Source organism: Oncorhynchus mykiss, chromosome 1 (genome assembly GCF_057628025.1).
Source record: "Oncorhynchus mykiss isolate SJ-2025 chromosome 1, ASM5762802v1, whole genome shotgun sequence".
Classification (NCBI taxonomy): Eukaryota; Metazoa; Chordata; class Actinopteri; order Salmoniformes; family Salmonidae; genus Oncorhynchus; species Oncorhynchus mykiss.
Genome location: NC_143022.1, coordinates 9,449,804 through 9,466,767, shown reverse-complemented (window position 1 = coordinate 9,466,767; position 16,964 = coordinate 9,449,804). Strand labels below are relative to the sequence as shown.

At 42.2% G+C, this 16,964-nt stretch overlaps 2 protein-coding genes across 6 annotated transcripts in view; both read right to left on the bottom strand.

Annotated features, from left to right (window-relative positions):
* acap2b (ArfGAP with coiled-coil, ankyrin repeat and PH domains 2b) overlaps nt 1-5,265 on the bottom strand; it is a 62,394-nt gene extending 57,129 nt beyond the window's left edge. For 4 of the 5 annotated variants that reach the window (XM_090237919.1, XM_090237548.1, XM_090237622.1 and 1 more), the window contains exon 1: nt 4,556-5,161. In XM_090237919.1, coding sequence (XP_090094045.1) covers nt 4,556-4,608 — 53 coding nt within the window. In that variant the 5' untranslated portion in view covers nt 4,609-5,161. Of the gene's footprint in view, nt 1-4,555 lie in introns of all 5 variants that reach the window. The other variant, XM_090237668.1, reaches the window with a different exon arrangement.
* Nucleotides 5,266-11,404: 6,139 nt separating this feature from the next.
* Nucleotides 11,405-16,964, bottom strand: part of ppp1r2 (protein phosphatase 1, regulatory (inhibitor) subunit 2) — a 37,703-nt gene continuing 32,143 nt past the window's right edge. Inside the window, exon 6 of the mRNA XM_036990081.2 lies at nt 11,405-13,892. Within this exon, the coding sequence (XP_036845976.1) occupies nt 13,879-13,892 (14 nt within the window). The 3' untranslated portion in view covers nt 11,405-13,878. The remainder of the gene's footprint in view (nt 13,893-16,964) is intronic.

The following is a 16,964-nucleotide window of genomic DNA, read 5'->3' as shown; positions in this document are numbered from 1 at the left end:
TCAAGTAGCCCAGGCTGACACACACAATCCGCTATACCATTTCACAATGCAGCGCTACAAGTGGGAGGGTGTGGACAGGCTTGTCAAGACAGAGAGTAGTGGGGAGTCCGTTTAGCCTACATTCAGCCAACCTTCTCACCCAAGCCAACACCACAAAGACAATCAAATGGCCATACTAAAGGTTGCGGAGCACTGGTTTTGACCTGTATAGATTCTAAAAACAGACGTGAATGAACTCCCTCCCAATGACTCATTGAGCGTTGCCTGTGTAAACCTCTGGCTACTTAGAGGAGGTTTGCTGGCTGTGAGCCAAGAGGGGGTTGTGTGGTAGGTTTAAGAGCGGTAGTGAGGTATTTAAAAACAGGTTAGTCACACTATTGGGTTGCAAATTTATGGGAACTTTCTATAAATTCCCTGGTGTACCCTAGAATCAGGAGAGAATAAGCAGAAAATCCAGAATCCTCCAACCAGGATTTCTGGAAAACAAGGGAATTTATTGAAAGGAATCCAGGAATTGTAATCCCCGTAACACCTCCCAAATCAAAAGCCGTGTCTCACAGCCTCTTCCTGACAACTTTTGAGGACGTCGATATCATGTAGGATCCTACGAGACAAGCAGGAAGTGTGGTTTGAGAGGGACAGGATGACAGTCCCAACGATTGATACTTCTACTTCATACTTCTCTGTAACTCTAGACGGAAAAATTAAAGACCGGGGTCGAGCCCCTGTGCTGTGGCGTATATCCTGTAATTGTTAGAGAACGGGAATGTTGGATAGGGGGGGGGGGTCCGCTGCGTTAAGAACCCACCATTACACACAAACTCTAAGGAATAACAAACAAGATCAAATCCTTGGTGGTAATATTCAAATGAAGGATCTTAGGCAAAGTACAGTATGGCCCCATATGGTGTAGGCTAAGTGACTCAATGAGTAACCATGTGTGTGTTTGGGTGTGTCATTCAGTTACAGTAACTCGGGAGCCAGTCCAAGGGAGAACCACAATCAGTGTGTTACCTAGTGCTTCACAAGTCCTCTGACTCCATCCATAACTCTGACGATCCCCATACCACTACTCTGTTGCAGTGTAAATCGGCTGATAGACATCATCTCAAGTGCTCTGCTCAACTGTAGGCCAGGTCTAAAGGTGTACCCAAAAATCAGTCATAACCATAAACCTCAACCTTGATCATACCCATTTTAAAAAGACAGCGATAAATATTTAATTAGCTCCTGTACCCAGTAGTGTTACAGCTGCTCAGTAGTCGGTTAAGCAAACAGGTCCTGTGTGTTCATTGCTAATGGTATACCGTAAAATCCGAAGGGAATCGTAGATTAGGCTGAGGCTACATCGGGCGTGCAAATGAGCTCACCTGAAGGGTAGCAAAGATGTTAGTGTACAACCACCACTTGACGTCTGTGAGGAACAAACTCAAAGGCTAACTAAAGTTAGCCCAGGGACTGGCTGGCCCACCATCAACGTTCTTGAACTGTGGTGAATGTATCCCGGTGCCGTCCTCTGCTCTGCATTATCAATGTCAGTGATGAGGTGTCAGCTGTGGGTTTGTCAATGAGGCAGGTCAAATTGCTACCACTATCGAGCGGCCTGTGACATCATGTAAACGGCACTCAGCCGAGCTCGGTTTCTGCATCACTTTCAATTACAAAGAATGTCACAGGGTGAGGAGGAAAGAGAACATAAGGACAATGCAGAATTGCAAAATTAAACAGCAAACTTCCTCAAAATGCTGAATATACTGTAGGCTGAAATGAATGTGTCGAACAACAGTGTGCAAAACCAAACTGTCACAAATATATATATTCCTCAACGGGCTGAGTGTCTGCAGGTTTTTGGCTTTTCTTTTCAATTAAGCCCTAGACAGCCAGGTGAGGAGAGTTCCTTACTAATTAGTGAGCTTAATTAACCAAGTAAAAGGGTGGAGCGAAAACTTGTAGACACTCATTCCCTTCGTGGAATGAGTTTGACAAGCGCTTTAAAGCCTAAAATTTGGTTCAAAGTTCATCAAAAGCTGACATATAGTCTCAGCCTGTCTGTCACTGAAAACTTTGACTGTAGATAAGTGAGCTAGAGTATTTATTTCAGCAATCTTATAACATATCGCAAATAAGGTATAACAGAATCAGCAGCCTTTTGGCATCCGAGTCCCGGAGAAGTTGTTGAAAACAGGTTTCAGGGCAACATGATAACTTCGGCTACATCTAAAAATGAGACCTTAGAGGTGGTAATGTGGGGTGTAGCCTACCCACTTGGGAATAAAAGAAAACATTCATTGGACACAGAGTTGAAAGTGCACACACACACAAATGGAAACAGATGTCAAAAGACAGTTCTTTGTTGGTCTGCATGCCCGTTTTCATCCATTACTCGCCCGCTCTCCCTTTGTCCTCTTCTCTGCCAAATCAAACACGATGGAAAACAGAGTGAAGCAATGGTGGTCAAAGTGGAAAGAATGTATGTTGTTTAAGGATCTTTGGCCAATTCTAACCCACAATGAACCCCAGGGTCATGTTAGGGTCATGTGACTGGAAGCAACGACCCCGACGGTGCAGGGGTCAGTAGAAACCTGGGCTCTGTCCATAGGTCTACCTGTCACAGTTCAGGGGTCAGTAGAAACCTGGGCTCTGTCCATAGGTCTACCGGTCACAGTTCAGGGGTCAGTAGAAACCTGGGCTCTGTCCATAGGTCTACCTGTCACAGTTCAGGGGTCAGTAGAAACCTGGGCTCTGTCCATAGGTCTACCTGTCACAGTTCAGGGGTCAGTAGAAACCTGGGCTCTGTCCATAGGTCTACCTGTCACAGTGGACTGCACTGATGGCTGTCTGACAAAAGCTCCCAGATGAACCAACTTCCTGGCATATGAGGGTTTACAGCATGTTATCTTTTTTTATTTTATTTATTTTTTACCCCTTTTTCGTGGTATCCAATTGTTTTTTTAGTAGCTACTATCTTGTCTCATCGCTACAACTCCCGTACGGGCTCGGGAGAGACGAAGGTTGAAAGTCATGCGTCCTCCAAAACACAACCCAACCAGCCACACTGCTTCTTAACACAGCGCGCATCCAACCCGGAAGCCAGCCGCACCAATGTGTCGGAGGAAACACTGTGCACCTGACAACCCTGGTTAGCATGGGGGGCAGTAACACCCTTTGGACTAAGATTTTTGCACACCCCTGCCATTTCTCACGATCAAGAGCAAAAACATTTGCCTTATATGATAACAAATACAAAAAATTAAATAGTGGCACAGACAGTCCACTAGAGCAGAGCAGCACCTCTTACATTATTCAGATAGGGAAACTAGGATGCGTGATATGACAACGTCCTCTGTAGCTCAGTTGGTGGAGCATGACACTTGCAATCTCAAAATAGTGGGTTCAATTCCCAGCATATGTTTATAAAAATATATATATATATAAAAATAAAAAAAATGTACGCATGCCTAAGGTGCTCTGGCTAAATCCATCTGCTCAATGGCATATATTATGATATTGCAGGCATTTTGAGTCTTGTGAAGGAGCCAAAATGAAAGCGCAGGTGCCACAACCAGTGCCAACCAGAGTGAGTACCAGTCATCGTTTCAAGCTCAGCTGATTGTAAGGCTTTTTTGTTCATCCCCCCAAGCTGATCCTTGAGGAAATGTTTTCATTCAACAAAAACAATAAAATTTAAAAAAAATGTAAAGCCTCTTTCCACGTTTCCTGCCAACAACTTTCTAACATCTGCTTGTCATTTTGTAAGAGAGGATGTTGTTCAGCGCAGAGGGAGGGAGAAGGGGGCAGTCCGAGAGGAAGTGGAGGCTCTTTCTCAAAGCTCGGGAAGACCACGTTTTACTGAATAGGATGAAATAACAATTTGATAACAAAAAAGCAAAAACATTTAACCACATAAGGTGGAAAACCTTTAAGAGGCAGACGCATCTTCTACAGTTTCAAAGCAAGCACAGGGCATTCATTATATTAGGAGCTATTAACTGCCTAATATTATTGAAGACAATGTAAATGGAGGTCAATGACAGCACTGTTGAAAACCTAGAACCAAGCTGTAATGTTTGTTACTACTGTAGGATCACGAGCAACAATAAACTTGCAACTTTATGGTTGCCAGTTGAGACCTCTGGAAATATTCTTATTACCAACATGAAAAATGAACATATGACCACCTCCCATCCACCAAACAAACCAAAGGAAATACGTGCTTGTGATGAGGTTACAATGCAGGTAGCACTGTACAACCGAGTTGACCCTGGCAGTGAAAATAGCAATCACTTCGCTAGCTTAACATTCCTCTCCAGAATAAAATAAATCTAGTCGTTGTACTGACATTTTGTTGTTATTCCGTCTCACATACACAGATAACCGGTTAGGTAATTTAGCTAGCTAAGGGGACAAGAGCTGAGTCCCCGGAGCTAATAAAGCTAATTATTATTATTTTGACAAGAAGCAAGCTAACGTCTCCGTAATATTAGCTCGCTAAAACTTGACTAACTTGTCAGATAAATGTAGGAGAAACAAAAAGTAGCAAGGACATTTGGTCTACCTGAATCTCGGAGAGTCTTTGAGACATTCCTCGAATTCCACCGTTATCTTCATCTTCTTGAACAAGTAAAAACAGGGATTAAAACACTAGGATTTTAAACAGCTGTCCCTTGTTTTGGACTCGGCTACCCCGTTAAAGAGCTGGGAATCAATCCACAACACGTCGGCAAAACTGGCTGACAAATAATAGGTTCCCGACAATGCAACCATAAACAAATTACAAGTAAAATAACTACGTAAATAAAATAGATATATTTTTTAAATGGATATCGTTTTTTTGTTTGTTAAATTGAATAGGAAAATAACGCTTCACTAGCTAGGTTATAGCAGCCAAGTGGGATGAGGCTTTTCATTTCACGCATACAATTACAAGCTGCTGCTGTATCTACGAATCATCGTGTCCAGTGTTTCCTGATCCATGAAAAAACGACTTGAGTGATACTTGAACCATCCAAAGAGAAGGCTCTCTTCGGGACTAGGAGGCTGGACATGTGGTATAGTCGGGAACTGTACCCATAGAGATAAATAGAGGACTCCTCTTTGTGTATCTGTGCGAATGTAGCGTCTGTGACCGTATAGACCATACTGAATGAAGTACATTGTCCTCTTAAAGATTGGCTGAGCCCTCTTTAATAACCCGGTTGGACATGACACCAACATGGTCACCAGGAGGGATCAGCCAATAACATTGGAAGTCCCAACCAGTCGACTAAATTAAAATGGTGGACGCTCTTCAAATGGCCCTGCCCATGTTAATGCCAAAGATGTTTATAATTAACCCAAGATGGGGGAGGGGGGGGGGGGGCTGTTGTCCAATTGGAGCAAATTAATCATAGTGGGCAGAACAAGCAAGGAGGTGGGCAGAGCCAAGCACAAGTTTGCGAGATTCTATTGGCTGTCCGTTGTGGAACGCTTACTTTATGAAGCAGCCCCACTGCAGTAAATCAATTCGCTCTTGCACTCCAAAACAATGTCATTAACATTTTTTTTTGACAAAGGCTGAAAGTCTACAAAACGTAGTCCACTCCGTTTGTAACAGAGTCTAGTTTTGGGAATAGAAACCTCTATTGAAATAAAAATGTTCCATCCATCTCGCTCCATCTTCTCCCACTAGACTGCCTCTCATCACCATATTTAGTGGTGAGCGGAATTGTTTTATTTTATTTAACTAGGCAAGTCAATTAAGAACAAATTCTTAATTACAATGACGGCCTACCCCGGGCAAACCCTAACGACGCCGGTTGTGATAAAGGCTGGAATCGAACCAAGGTCTGTAGTGACGCCTCTAGCACTGAGATGCAGTGCCTTAGATCGCAGCATCACTCCACTCAAGAGCCCATAAAAGTGCCAAAATTTGGCAATTTTCTTCTTCATTGGCCGATCGCTCCCAACTCATAGGAATCCCCAACCAGTTGACTACTTTAAAATGGTGGAAGCCCTCAATGGCAATGTTCATACTAAGATGGTTTATATCCATGATGATTCCTCTCTCTCTGTGACAACCGGAACAGCACTCATATAGTAGTCGTTTTAACAATTGGCCAAATGTCATGTGTCCACTTCTATCAGGTCATTCATAACAACCTAAACATTACGCAACTTATTTTCAATCAAATGATCCCCATGTAGAAAATTAGCAGTTAGCTGACCGTCATACAAAAATCCCCCACTTTGTGGGCTTATTTTCGTGGATAGATTTTGGGCAGAGTAAAACCTCTCACATCGCCTCTTCCTCGATCTAACATTACAGTTTGTTTTGCTAACATGCATTGGTCAAAACTGAAGTCACATTGTCAAAATTCTTCACACAGTCAGCGAAACAGCAGTGTATGTGGACCAAACGGAATACTTTTTCATTGCGTTCACACACAAAAATGCACACACAAAAATGCATTCAATGACCACATTCTCTGAAATCCATGAACTCTTTTCTCATTCATACTCCACCACCTGCAAAACTATCTATTTGCTGCACCTTTTCAAATGCAAAACTGTTAAAAACAGATTCAAAACAGAATGATTGCAAATGTCTTGCATTTCTGCAGTAACCAGACTGAAACATATAGAAAATCTCAGCAGAATATTGGAACATCTCAGCAGAATATTGGAACATCTCAGCAGAATATTGGAACATCTCAGCAGAATATTGGAACATCCCAGCAGAATATTGGAACATCCCAGCAGAATATTGGAACATCCCAGCAGAATATTGGAACATCTCAGCAGAATATTGGAACATCCCAGCAGAATATTGGAACATCTCAGCAGAATATTGGAACATCCCAGCAGAATATTGGAACATCTCAGCAGAATATTGGAACATCCCAGCAGAATATTGGAACATCTCAGCAGAATATTGGAACATCCCAGCAGAATATTGGAACATCTCAGCAGAATATTGGAACATCTCAGCAGAATATTGGAACATCCCAGCAGAATATTGGAACATCCCAGCAGAATATTGGAACATCCCAGCAGAATATTGGAACATCCCAGCAGAATATTGGAACATCTCAGCAGAATATTGGAACATCCCAGCAGAATATTGGAACATCTCAGCAGAATATTGGAACATCCCAGCAGAATATTGGAACATCTCAGCAGAATATTGGAACATCCCAGCAGAATATTGGAACATCTCAGCAGAATATTGGAACATCTCAGCAGAATATTGGAACATCCCAGCAGAATATTGGAACATCTCAGCAGAATATTGGAACATCTCAGCAGAATATTGGAACATCCCAGCAGAATATTGGAACATCTCAGCAGAATATTTGAACATTCCAAAGACGGCTGATTGCAATTTCAGCTGAAACCCTACGGAGGTGTCCTGTTTTTAGTCTCGTTACCAAACAATTTAAAATAAATTCAATGCAATACCTATTAAATCTCACTCAGATTGTCAAGTGTGTAACAAGGTTGAATATAAAGTATCCTCTGAAATCCTCTTTGATTGATTTGATCTTAACCAATACTCTTCATTTTAATGCTTCTGGTATTTTTGCAAATGACATGTGATCACTGTGCTATTGCCTGTGTGAGAGATGGTTAAATTCCTAATTTTCATCCTTCTCTTTTTTCAGAAGTGTGTAAAGCCCTGAAATAAATTTATGTGGGAAAAAAATCCCCTGGCCCTGATGAACTAGACCCTCGCTTCCTACACCTAGCTGCTGACATCATTGCTCCCCTCTTAACATGTATTTTTAACCTCACGCTTGATGTGAAGGGAATCCCCAAGTTACGGAAATCTGTTTTTGTACTGCCTCTCCTGATAGGTAGAGATCCTTCGCTACTTGACAACTATCGACCCATATCAACATTATCTGTACTGTCAAAGGTACTGGAGTCCTTAGTAAGCAGCTAAAGACCTACTTCCAAGATAACATCTTAAATGGAATGCCATCAGGTTTTAGGTCTGGCCACAGCACTGTTTCAGCAACATTGAAGGTTTTAAATGACATCCACTGGGCTCTTGATAAGAAGTTACATTGTGTGTCTGTTTTTAGTGATTTGTCAAAGGCTTTTGACACAGTGGACCATGCTGTGTTAGTGCAAAGGTTAAAAAGTTGTGGAATAAATTGTCATGCTCTAGATTGGTTTATTAATTACCTATCAAATCGTACACAATGTGTAATGGCGGATGGTTGTAAATCTGAGTCCATAGAGGTGTGCTCAGGTGTTCCGCAGGGTTCTAATTTTGGCCCACTGTTCTTCATTTTGTATAACAACAACAGAGGGAGAATGTGTGGAGGACAAAGGAGAGGAAGACCAAGAGCGGTGGTCTATAATGAGAAAGGCCACAATTATTGACTATGTTGTAAACCATGGTCTCTCTTTGAGAGAGGCTGGTTTAAGGGTGCAACCAACCAAATCTGCAGTGTTCAAACAGTATTATTCACATTTTTTACATGTACTGACATTTTGAAATATATTGAGCGGGGAAGAAATGTGATTGGACAGAGAGCAACCATAGATGTCCCAGGCCAGAGAGGAGCTAACATCACAATGTGTACAGCACTGTCCAATGATGGTTTGTTGTTACACAAGCCACTCACTGGCCCCTACAATACAGAGGGGTTCATTTATTTTCTGAATGACCTGCATAATCGATTTGTGCACGCAGAGGATAGGGAAATAAACACCCCTACCTCCGTTGTTGTGTGGGATAATGTGACATTCCACCACGCTGCTTCAGTCACAGACTGGTTTGCTGCACATCCCAGGATATCAGTACTATTCCTGCCTCCATACTCCCCCTTCCTAAACCCCATAGAGGAGTTTCTCTCTGCGTGGAGGTGGAAGGTTTATGACCAGATGTCATAACTACTAGAACTCTCACAGGACTGTACAAGTACAGTGCCTTGCGAAAGTATTCGGCCCCCTTGAACTTTGCGACCTTTTGCCACATTTCAGGCTTCAAACATAAAGATATAAAACTGTATTTTTTTGTGAAGAATCAACAACAAGTGGGACACAATCATGAAGTGGAACGACATTTATTGGATATTTCAAACTTTTTTAACAAATCAAAAACTGAAAAATTGGGCGTGCAAAATTATTCAGTCCCCTTAAGTTAATACTTTGTAGCGCCACCTTTTGCTGCGATTACAGCTGTAAGTCGCTTGGGGTATGTCTATCAGTTTTGCACATCGAGAGACTGACATTTTCTTCCCATTCCTCCTTGCAAAACAGCTCGAGCTCAGTGAGGTTGGATGGAGAGCATTTGTGAACAGCAGTTTTCAGTTCTTTCCACAGATTCTCGATTGGATTCAGGTCTGGACTTTGACTTGGCCATTCTAACACCTGGATATGTTTATTTTTGAACCATTCCATTGTAGATTTTGCTTCATGTTTTGGATCATTGTCTTGTTGGAAGACAAATCTCCGTCCCAGTCTCAGGTCTTTTGCAGACTCCATCAGGTTTTCTTCCAGAATGGTCCTGTGTTTGGCTCCAACCATCTTCCCATCAATTTTAACCATCTTCCCTGTCCCTGCTGAAGAAAAGCAGGCCCAAACCATGATGCTGCCACCACCATGTTTGACAGTGGGGATGGTGTGTTCAGCCGTGTTGCTTTTACGCCAAACATAACATTTTGCATTGTTGCCAAAAAGTTCAATTTTGGTTTCATCTGACCAGAGCACCTTCTTCCACATGTTTGGTGTGTCTCCCAGGTGGCTTGTGGCAAACTTTAAACGACACTTTTTATGGATATCTTTAAGAAATGGCTTTCTTCTTGCCACTCTTCCATAAAGGCCAGATTTGTGCAATATACGACTGATTGTTGTCCTATGGACAGAGTCTCCCACCTCAGCTGTAGATCTCTGCAGTTCATCCAGAGTGATCATGGGCCTCTTGGCTGCATCTCTGATCAGTCTTCTCCTTGTATGAGCTGAAAGTTTAGAGGGACGGCCAGGTCTTGGTAGATTTGCAGTGGTCTGATACTCCTTCCATTTCAATATTATCGCTTGCACAGTGGTCCTTGGGATGTTTAAAGCTTGGGAAATCTTTTTGTATCCAAATCCGGCTTTAAACTTCTTCACAACAGTATCTCGGACCTGCCTGGTGTGTTCCTTGTTCTTCATGATGCTCTCTGCGCTTTTAACGGACCTCTGAGACTATCACAGTGCAGGTGCATTTATACGGAGACTTGATTACACACAGGTGGATTGTATTTATCATCATTAGTCATTTAGGTCAACATTGGATCATTCAGAGATCCTCACTGAACTTCTGGAGAGAGTTTGCTGCACTGAAAGTAAAGGGGCTGAATAATTTTGCACGCCCAATTTTTCAGTTTTTGATTTGTTAAAAAAGTTTGAAATATCCAATAAATGTCTTTCCACTTCATGATTGTGTCCCACTTGTTGTTGATTCTTCACAAAAAAAATACAGTTTTATATCTTTATGTTTGAAGCCTGAAATGTGGCAAAAGGTCGCAAAGTTCAAGGGGGCCGAATACTTTCACAAGGCACTGTATGTGTGATTATACTATGTTTGTTGTAATAATCATTGCAGCCTTAGAATCTCAGGAATTTGTTTCGTTTCAACTTATTTTTCCACAAGTAAATTACTATATGCAAAGATAAAGAAAAAATAAAGTATATTGAAGCAAATTGCTGCATTTCTGATTCATTCTTGTTAAATAGACTTTACAGTCAAAGTGAATAAGTGTTATTCTATAAAGAAATACTGATGTAAAAAATCATAGAAACTTCTAAAAGATAAAAGTTAATAATTTATGTAATGCTCCCTCTTAGTATTTTTTAGGTCCGTGTGTTATGAGTGACAATGGATGCTTTCTGAGTGAGAATTATTGCCAGTGTTATGGTTGAACGAGCTTATTTTGAGACATGTATGAAGTGTTTTGAGTTCATTTTGGAGGTGAGCTTTGGCAAAAATGCATGTTGGTAATGCAGACTGAAGAGTTCTGAAAAATTGGCTTCAGTATTGACCGACGCTTGTTAGCAACTGAAAAAAAACAAGGATTTGTAGAGTAACATAAGAAAAAATAATAATAATAATAAAATCAGGTGTTTAAATATTTCTTTCAATTAAATATATCTACCCTTAATTTCTGTATCATACCTCATCTAGTTGCCAATGGATTGTTCTAATACAAAAGGAGAACGTATATAATATAAATCCACAGAACTAACAGCATGGAGTAATAGCCCCTCTCAACATGAAGATTTGATAATATTGCCATCTAGTGGCCATAGAGAAGTACTGCGCGATCTGTTAGGCGTAGGTACACTGGATCAAAAAACATGAACCGGAGAATAAAATGGTGTTCAATGGTATTACATTCTACTTCCACATAAAAACACCAAGCTCATAAGCAGACGCTTCATAAACAGCATCTTTTAATTATGGGAGACAAAAATACACACATCCTTATGTTTAAGAACATGCAAATTTAAAGATACAAAAAAAATAAAAATAAATCAAAAGTCCATTATTTGGGGACAGACAAATTATCACAACACAGAATGTTAGTCCACTGTCCAACGTAAAGAAAGAAAACATGGTAGAATATAAGCAAGACAACAAGTAGCCAGTAGAATCCAAGCCTTGAACTGCACAGGGAAGAACATGAGCATAGCCTATTCATTCACAATACACATAAATACATCATATAGGCACATTTGCCTTGTAATAACCACCCCGGGTTAATGTCATACAAGTTGATTCACAGACAACCTCATCCTTTTGTCTTAAGTCCTGAAAATTGGAGAAAAAAAAATATAAATCTTCATAGTAATAACTCTTAAGTGTTAATGACTTTGTTTTTCTCCTATGTGTCTTCCCTCATTATTTGGATAATAGTAGATTAAAAAAACAAAGAGCAAGAAGGATAGTGGGAACAGTCAGTGTTTCAATCAGTATTTCCTGTGGATGTGATGCTATAATTTTCAAAAGGAATCCAGCACTGCTGAGCTTTTGAAATCGTGAGGACAGAATCCAACGGATGGACACCTAGCTTATATGGTCATTCAGTCCCCAGAATTAAAAGGGCTTGGTAGTCTAGTTCTGAGAAGAAAGAAACAATATCTACATGCCCTGATAAAACAAAAAAAACTGTTTTGTAAAATGTGCTCATTCAGGAAGAGGACATCAAAACTCAATGTTTAAGACTTCATTTATCACTGGAGGACAGTGGTTCTCCGAGGTTCATGTAGATTGATGTGCCATGACGTAAATATCAGAGGCAATAAATACACAGTAACCAACTGTCTTGGTTGCCCAGATATCACTCATTTTGTCCGCCAAGCTAGCTAGCAGATTACAAAAGGTAACGGGAAGCAAAAACTAAAATGGGGGTAAATTGATCCAAATCAACGACCTCACAATACCATACCTTTCATACAGAATGTAAGAGTGAACATAATATCAACTACATACCAGAAATCTTTCCGTTCATGCAGCCAATCAACCCCCAAAAGTCCTACTGCAGGATGGTAAGTAGTATTATTGACATTGTACAGGAAACAGCCCTGGAGTATTTTCCTTAGTGTACACTGTAGCAAAATGTTTTGCAATGAAAACAAGCATTTCTTATTGGATAAAATGCAATTTAGTCCCTCGCTGTTTTGGCCCGTTTGGTTACTAGTGAATACACCCCTGCTTATCAGTAGTACAAACCTTCTCTGGGAGGTTCCTTTCCCAAATGTTGTCCTTCTTATTATCTTCGTGAGCGAACATGGCATGAGTGCTGATAAGCACAAGGCTTTAGTAGCCATGCACAATACAGCTGCGTCCCATAGGTATAATGTCAAGCCTGGACATCTCCATTTTAATATGCAGATGTCCTGTGAGAAATGACGTTATATTACGCTGTTTTATGGTTACTTATCACAACGCAATCCATAATAAAATGGTCATTTTATTGCATGAGAATAAATTGGTTTTGCTGTCAATTACAGTACATTTAGCCACCCTATTAAGATGATGGTACCTTGTTGGAAACATATCTATTCCCATTAGTCAGTGGACATGTATGTTCTGTACCAAATATCCTATAGTGGGCGTGTATATATTATGTAGGACTGAAATGCTGGTCACCTTGGACATCGAGGTGCCTTGCGGGCTGGTAGTAAATGTTAAGTTTGTTGTTCCTATATCCATACCAGACAAACCTACATCCAAGATCAGGGGAACGGAGGAGAAGACGGAGACAAAAACCCAGGACAGAAGCTCTCTCACCAAGGTTTCTTCAACGACGGTTATGTTGGTAGTTAGTTCAAATTAAAATTAAATAAAAAACAGGTACGGGTACAGGGGGAACTAAAGACAACAAAAAAAAGACCAAAATCCTCCTACCACCACCATCATCATAATTATCCACCACTTCCATCCAATGGGTGTTGCTGTTTTTTTAGGAAGTGGGGTTTCCGACAGCTTTTGCCAGGGGCTCAGGAGGAGCCAGGACAGTCGGACAAACAAAGACAGACTGCAGCTAGCGAGCGAGCAGGTGAGTGATTGAGCAAGGAGTGAGGCAGGAGTCCTCACTGATAATAACAGTCTGTTATAACAGTCTTTAGGTCTCGGTTCCTATAGGTCTGGTTTCCTTTGAGGTGACGGCAACTTTTTGAGAGGGACTCTTTCGCAACGAGGAGAAGTGACCGGCAGGGTCGATATGCTTTGCTTTGCATTGCAGTGTTTCTGGGAAATATACACACGCGTGGGGGGGGGGTTCGAGGTGAGGTTATGAAGCGGTCTGCTCTATGGCCCGGCACATGTAGCAAAGTGTCTCTTTTGAATGTTTTATGAGAGCCGAGACACACAGGCTGGGGACAGGAGAGGTGGCGTGTCCTCCTCCTCTAGGAATCCAGAGCTGCAATCCAAAAAGAGAGGACATGTGAGTGACAGCACCATATGCGTTAATTCATTACAACAGTAACTGGAACAGAGAAACAACAGAAACGCTAACATTTTAGTAGTCTTATAGTAGAGTGAACATGGGGCCTGTATTCACAAAGTGTCTCGGAGTCAGAGTGCTGATCTAGGATCAGTTTTGCCCCTTTAAATCACAACAAATAAAAGGGTGGGTCAAACTGATCCTAAATCTCAATTCAGACTTTTCTGTCAACAGCTGAGTCCAGTATTAACACCTTTAATATTTTCTCCAACGTGCCACATCAGTCCTCCGCGGAGGAACTGCATGACCACTTGCGATTTGGAAGGCCTACTAAAATCAGGGCATGGTAACGTTTATGTGGAGCTTTACACGTATCTAACCCTCTCAGAATCCAACTGCCTTTCTAGAAGGTTCCCCATGCATGTACGCTAGTACATAAGTCTTAAAACCAAGAGAACATTTATAATTTCCCTGTTTATATATTACTACTTCAGGCTACAGGGTAATGAAGTGTCTCCACAGCGTACTCAGTGCTTCCTGTGGTCCTGTACGGCACAGTTGGTAGAGCATTGCGCATGCACCGGCAGGGTTGTGGGTTCGATTCCCGGCGCCACCCCTGCGATAAAAAAACGTCTGCTAAAACATCTGATATTACTCAGCAAGGCTTGAAGGAAATCCGAGTGCTCGACTGAGGGACATTGAAACCAAATAAATCCTCCCAGGATATACATACATGGTAATAACAGAAGAGCACCGAGATGTCTGCACAGTGACGTTTGTTCACTACAAACGAAGTTAGCTGGGCAAGAAAGGAAAAAAAAAGCTCAGCGAAAAGAGCGTGGGCGGGGCTTAAGTTGGAGAAAGAAAATGCTTGGCTATGATTGACCAATAAAGGCTTGCTATAGCTTCCAGCCCGTGATGGATTGGCTATTGATTCTTAGCACGCTGTCAGCTTGCTGCAGTAAATGTTACACAATCAACCATTTTCTCTCTTTCAATGGATATCGCCAGAGTGTGATCCCAATGTTCATTTTCTGACTAGTCCTGTCCTAAGGTTTCTGAGAACCCCCATGTCTTACCCAAAGTATCCGGAGGTTAAATTTAAGACTATTAAGACAAGATCTATTTAATACCACTTGAAATGCAATACCATTTGAGTTCTTCGCACACCACACTCCTAATATTCTTCTCAAGAAATGAGCCAAGTTTGGCAAAAAGTAGTATTTGTAGAGCTGGCTCTTTAACCGAAGGCTATAACCTACATAGCTCATATTTACAAGTAGGTGTGCTAGTCTAGCAGTGAGTATTCTCCTGTAGTCTAGCAGTGTGGGAGAGCTCTTTCACCAGTGCTATTCTAGCAGTGAGCATTCTCCTGTAGTCTAGCAGTGAGTATTCTGCTGTAGTCTAGCAGTGAGTATTCTCCTGTAGTCTAGCAGTGTGGGAGGGCTCTTTCACCAGTGCTAGTCTAGCAGTGAGTATTCTCCTGTAGTCTAGCAGTGTGGGAGGGCTCTTTCACCAGTGCTATTCTAGCAGTGAGCATTCTCCTGTAGTCTAGCAGTGAGCATTCTCCTGTAGTCTAGCAGTGTGGGAGAGCTCTTTCACCAGTGCTATTCTAGCAGTGAGTATTCTCCTGTAGTCTAGCAGTGAGTATTCTCCTGTAGTCTAGCAGTGTGGGAGAGCTCTTTCACCAGTGATATTCTAGCAGTGAGCATTCTGCTGTAGTCTAGCAGTGTGGGAGGGCTCTTTCACCAGTGCTATTCTAGCAGTGAGCATTCTCCTGTAGTCTAGCAGTGTGGGAGAGCTCTTTCACCAGTGCTATTCTAGCAGTGAGTATTCTCCTGTAGTCTAGCAGTGTGGGAGAGCTCTTTCACCAGTGCTATTCTAGCAGTGAGTATTCTCCTGTAGTCTAGCAGTGTGGGAGGGCTCTTTCACCAGTGCTATTCTAGCAGTGAGCATTCTCCTGTAGTCTAGCAGTGTGGGAGGGCTCTTTCACCAGTGCTATTCTAGCAGTGAGTATTCTCCTGTAGTCTAGCAGTGTGGGAGGGCTCTTTCACCAGTGCTATTCTAGCAGTGAGTATTCTCCTGTAGTCTAGCAGTGAGCATTCTCCTGTAGTCTAGCAGTGTGGGAAGGCTCTTTCACCAGTGCTATTCTAGCAGTGAGCATTCTCCTGTAGTCTAGCAGTGAGCATTCTCCTGTAGTCTAGCAGTGTGGGAGGGCTCTTTCACCAGTGCTATTCTAGCAGTGAGTATTCTCCTGTAGTCTAGCAGTGTGGGAGGGCTCTTTCACCAGTGCTATTCTAGCAGTGAGTATTCTGCTGTAGTCTAGCAGTGAGTATTCTCCTGTAGTCTAGCAGTGTGGGAGGGCTCTTTCACCAGTGCTAGTCTAGCAGTGAGTATTCTCCTGTAGTCTAGCAGTGAGCATTCTCCTGTAGTCTAGCAGTGTGGGAGAGCTCTTTCACCAGTGCTATTCTAGCAGTGAGCATTCTGCTGTAGTCTAGCAGTGTGGGAGGGCTCTTTCACCAGTGCTATTCTAGCAGTGAGCATTCTCCTGTAGTCTAGCAGTGTGGGAGGGCTCTTTCACCAGTGCTATTCTAGCAGTGAGCATTCTGCTGTAGTCTAGCAGTGTGGGAGGGCTCTTTCACCAGTGCTATTCTAGCAGTGAGTATTCTCCTGTAGTCTAGCAGTGTGGGAGGGCTCTTTCACCAGTGCTATTCTAGCAGTGAGTATTCTCCTGTAGTCTAGCAGTGTGGGAGGGCTCTTTCACCAGTGCTATTCTAGCAGTGAGTATTCTCCTGTAGTCTAGCAGTGAGTATTCTCCTGTAGTCTAGCAGTGTGGGAGGGCTCTTTCACCAGTGCTAGTCTAGCAGTGAGTATTCTCCTGTAGTCTAGCAGTGAGCATTCTCCTGTAGTCTAGCAGTGTGGGAGAGCTCTTTCACCAGTGCTATTCTAGCAGTGAGCATTCTGCTGTAGTCTAGCAGTGTGGGAGGGCTCTTTCACCAGTGCTATTCTAGCAGTGAGCATTCTCCTGTAGTCTAGCAGTGTGGGAGG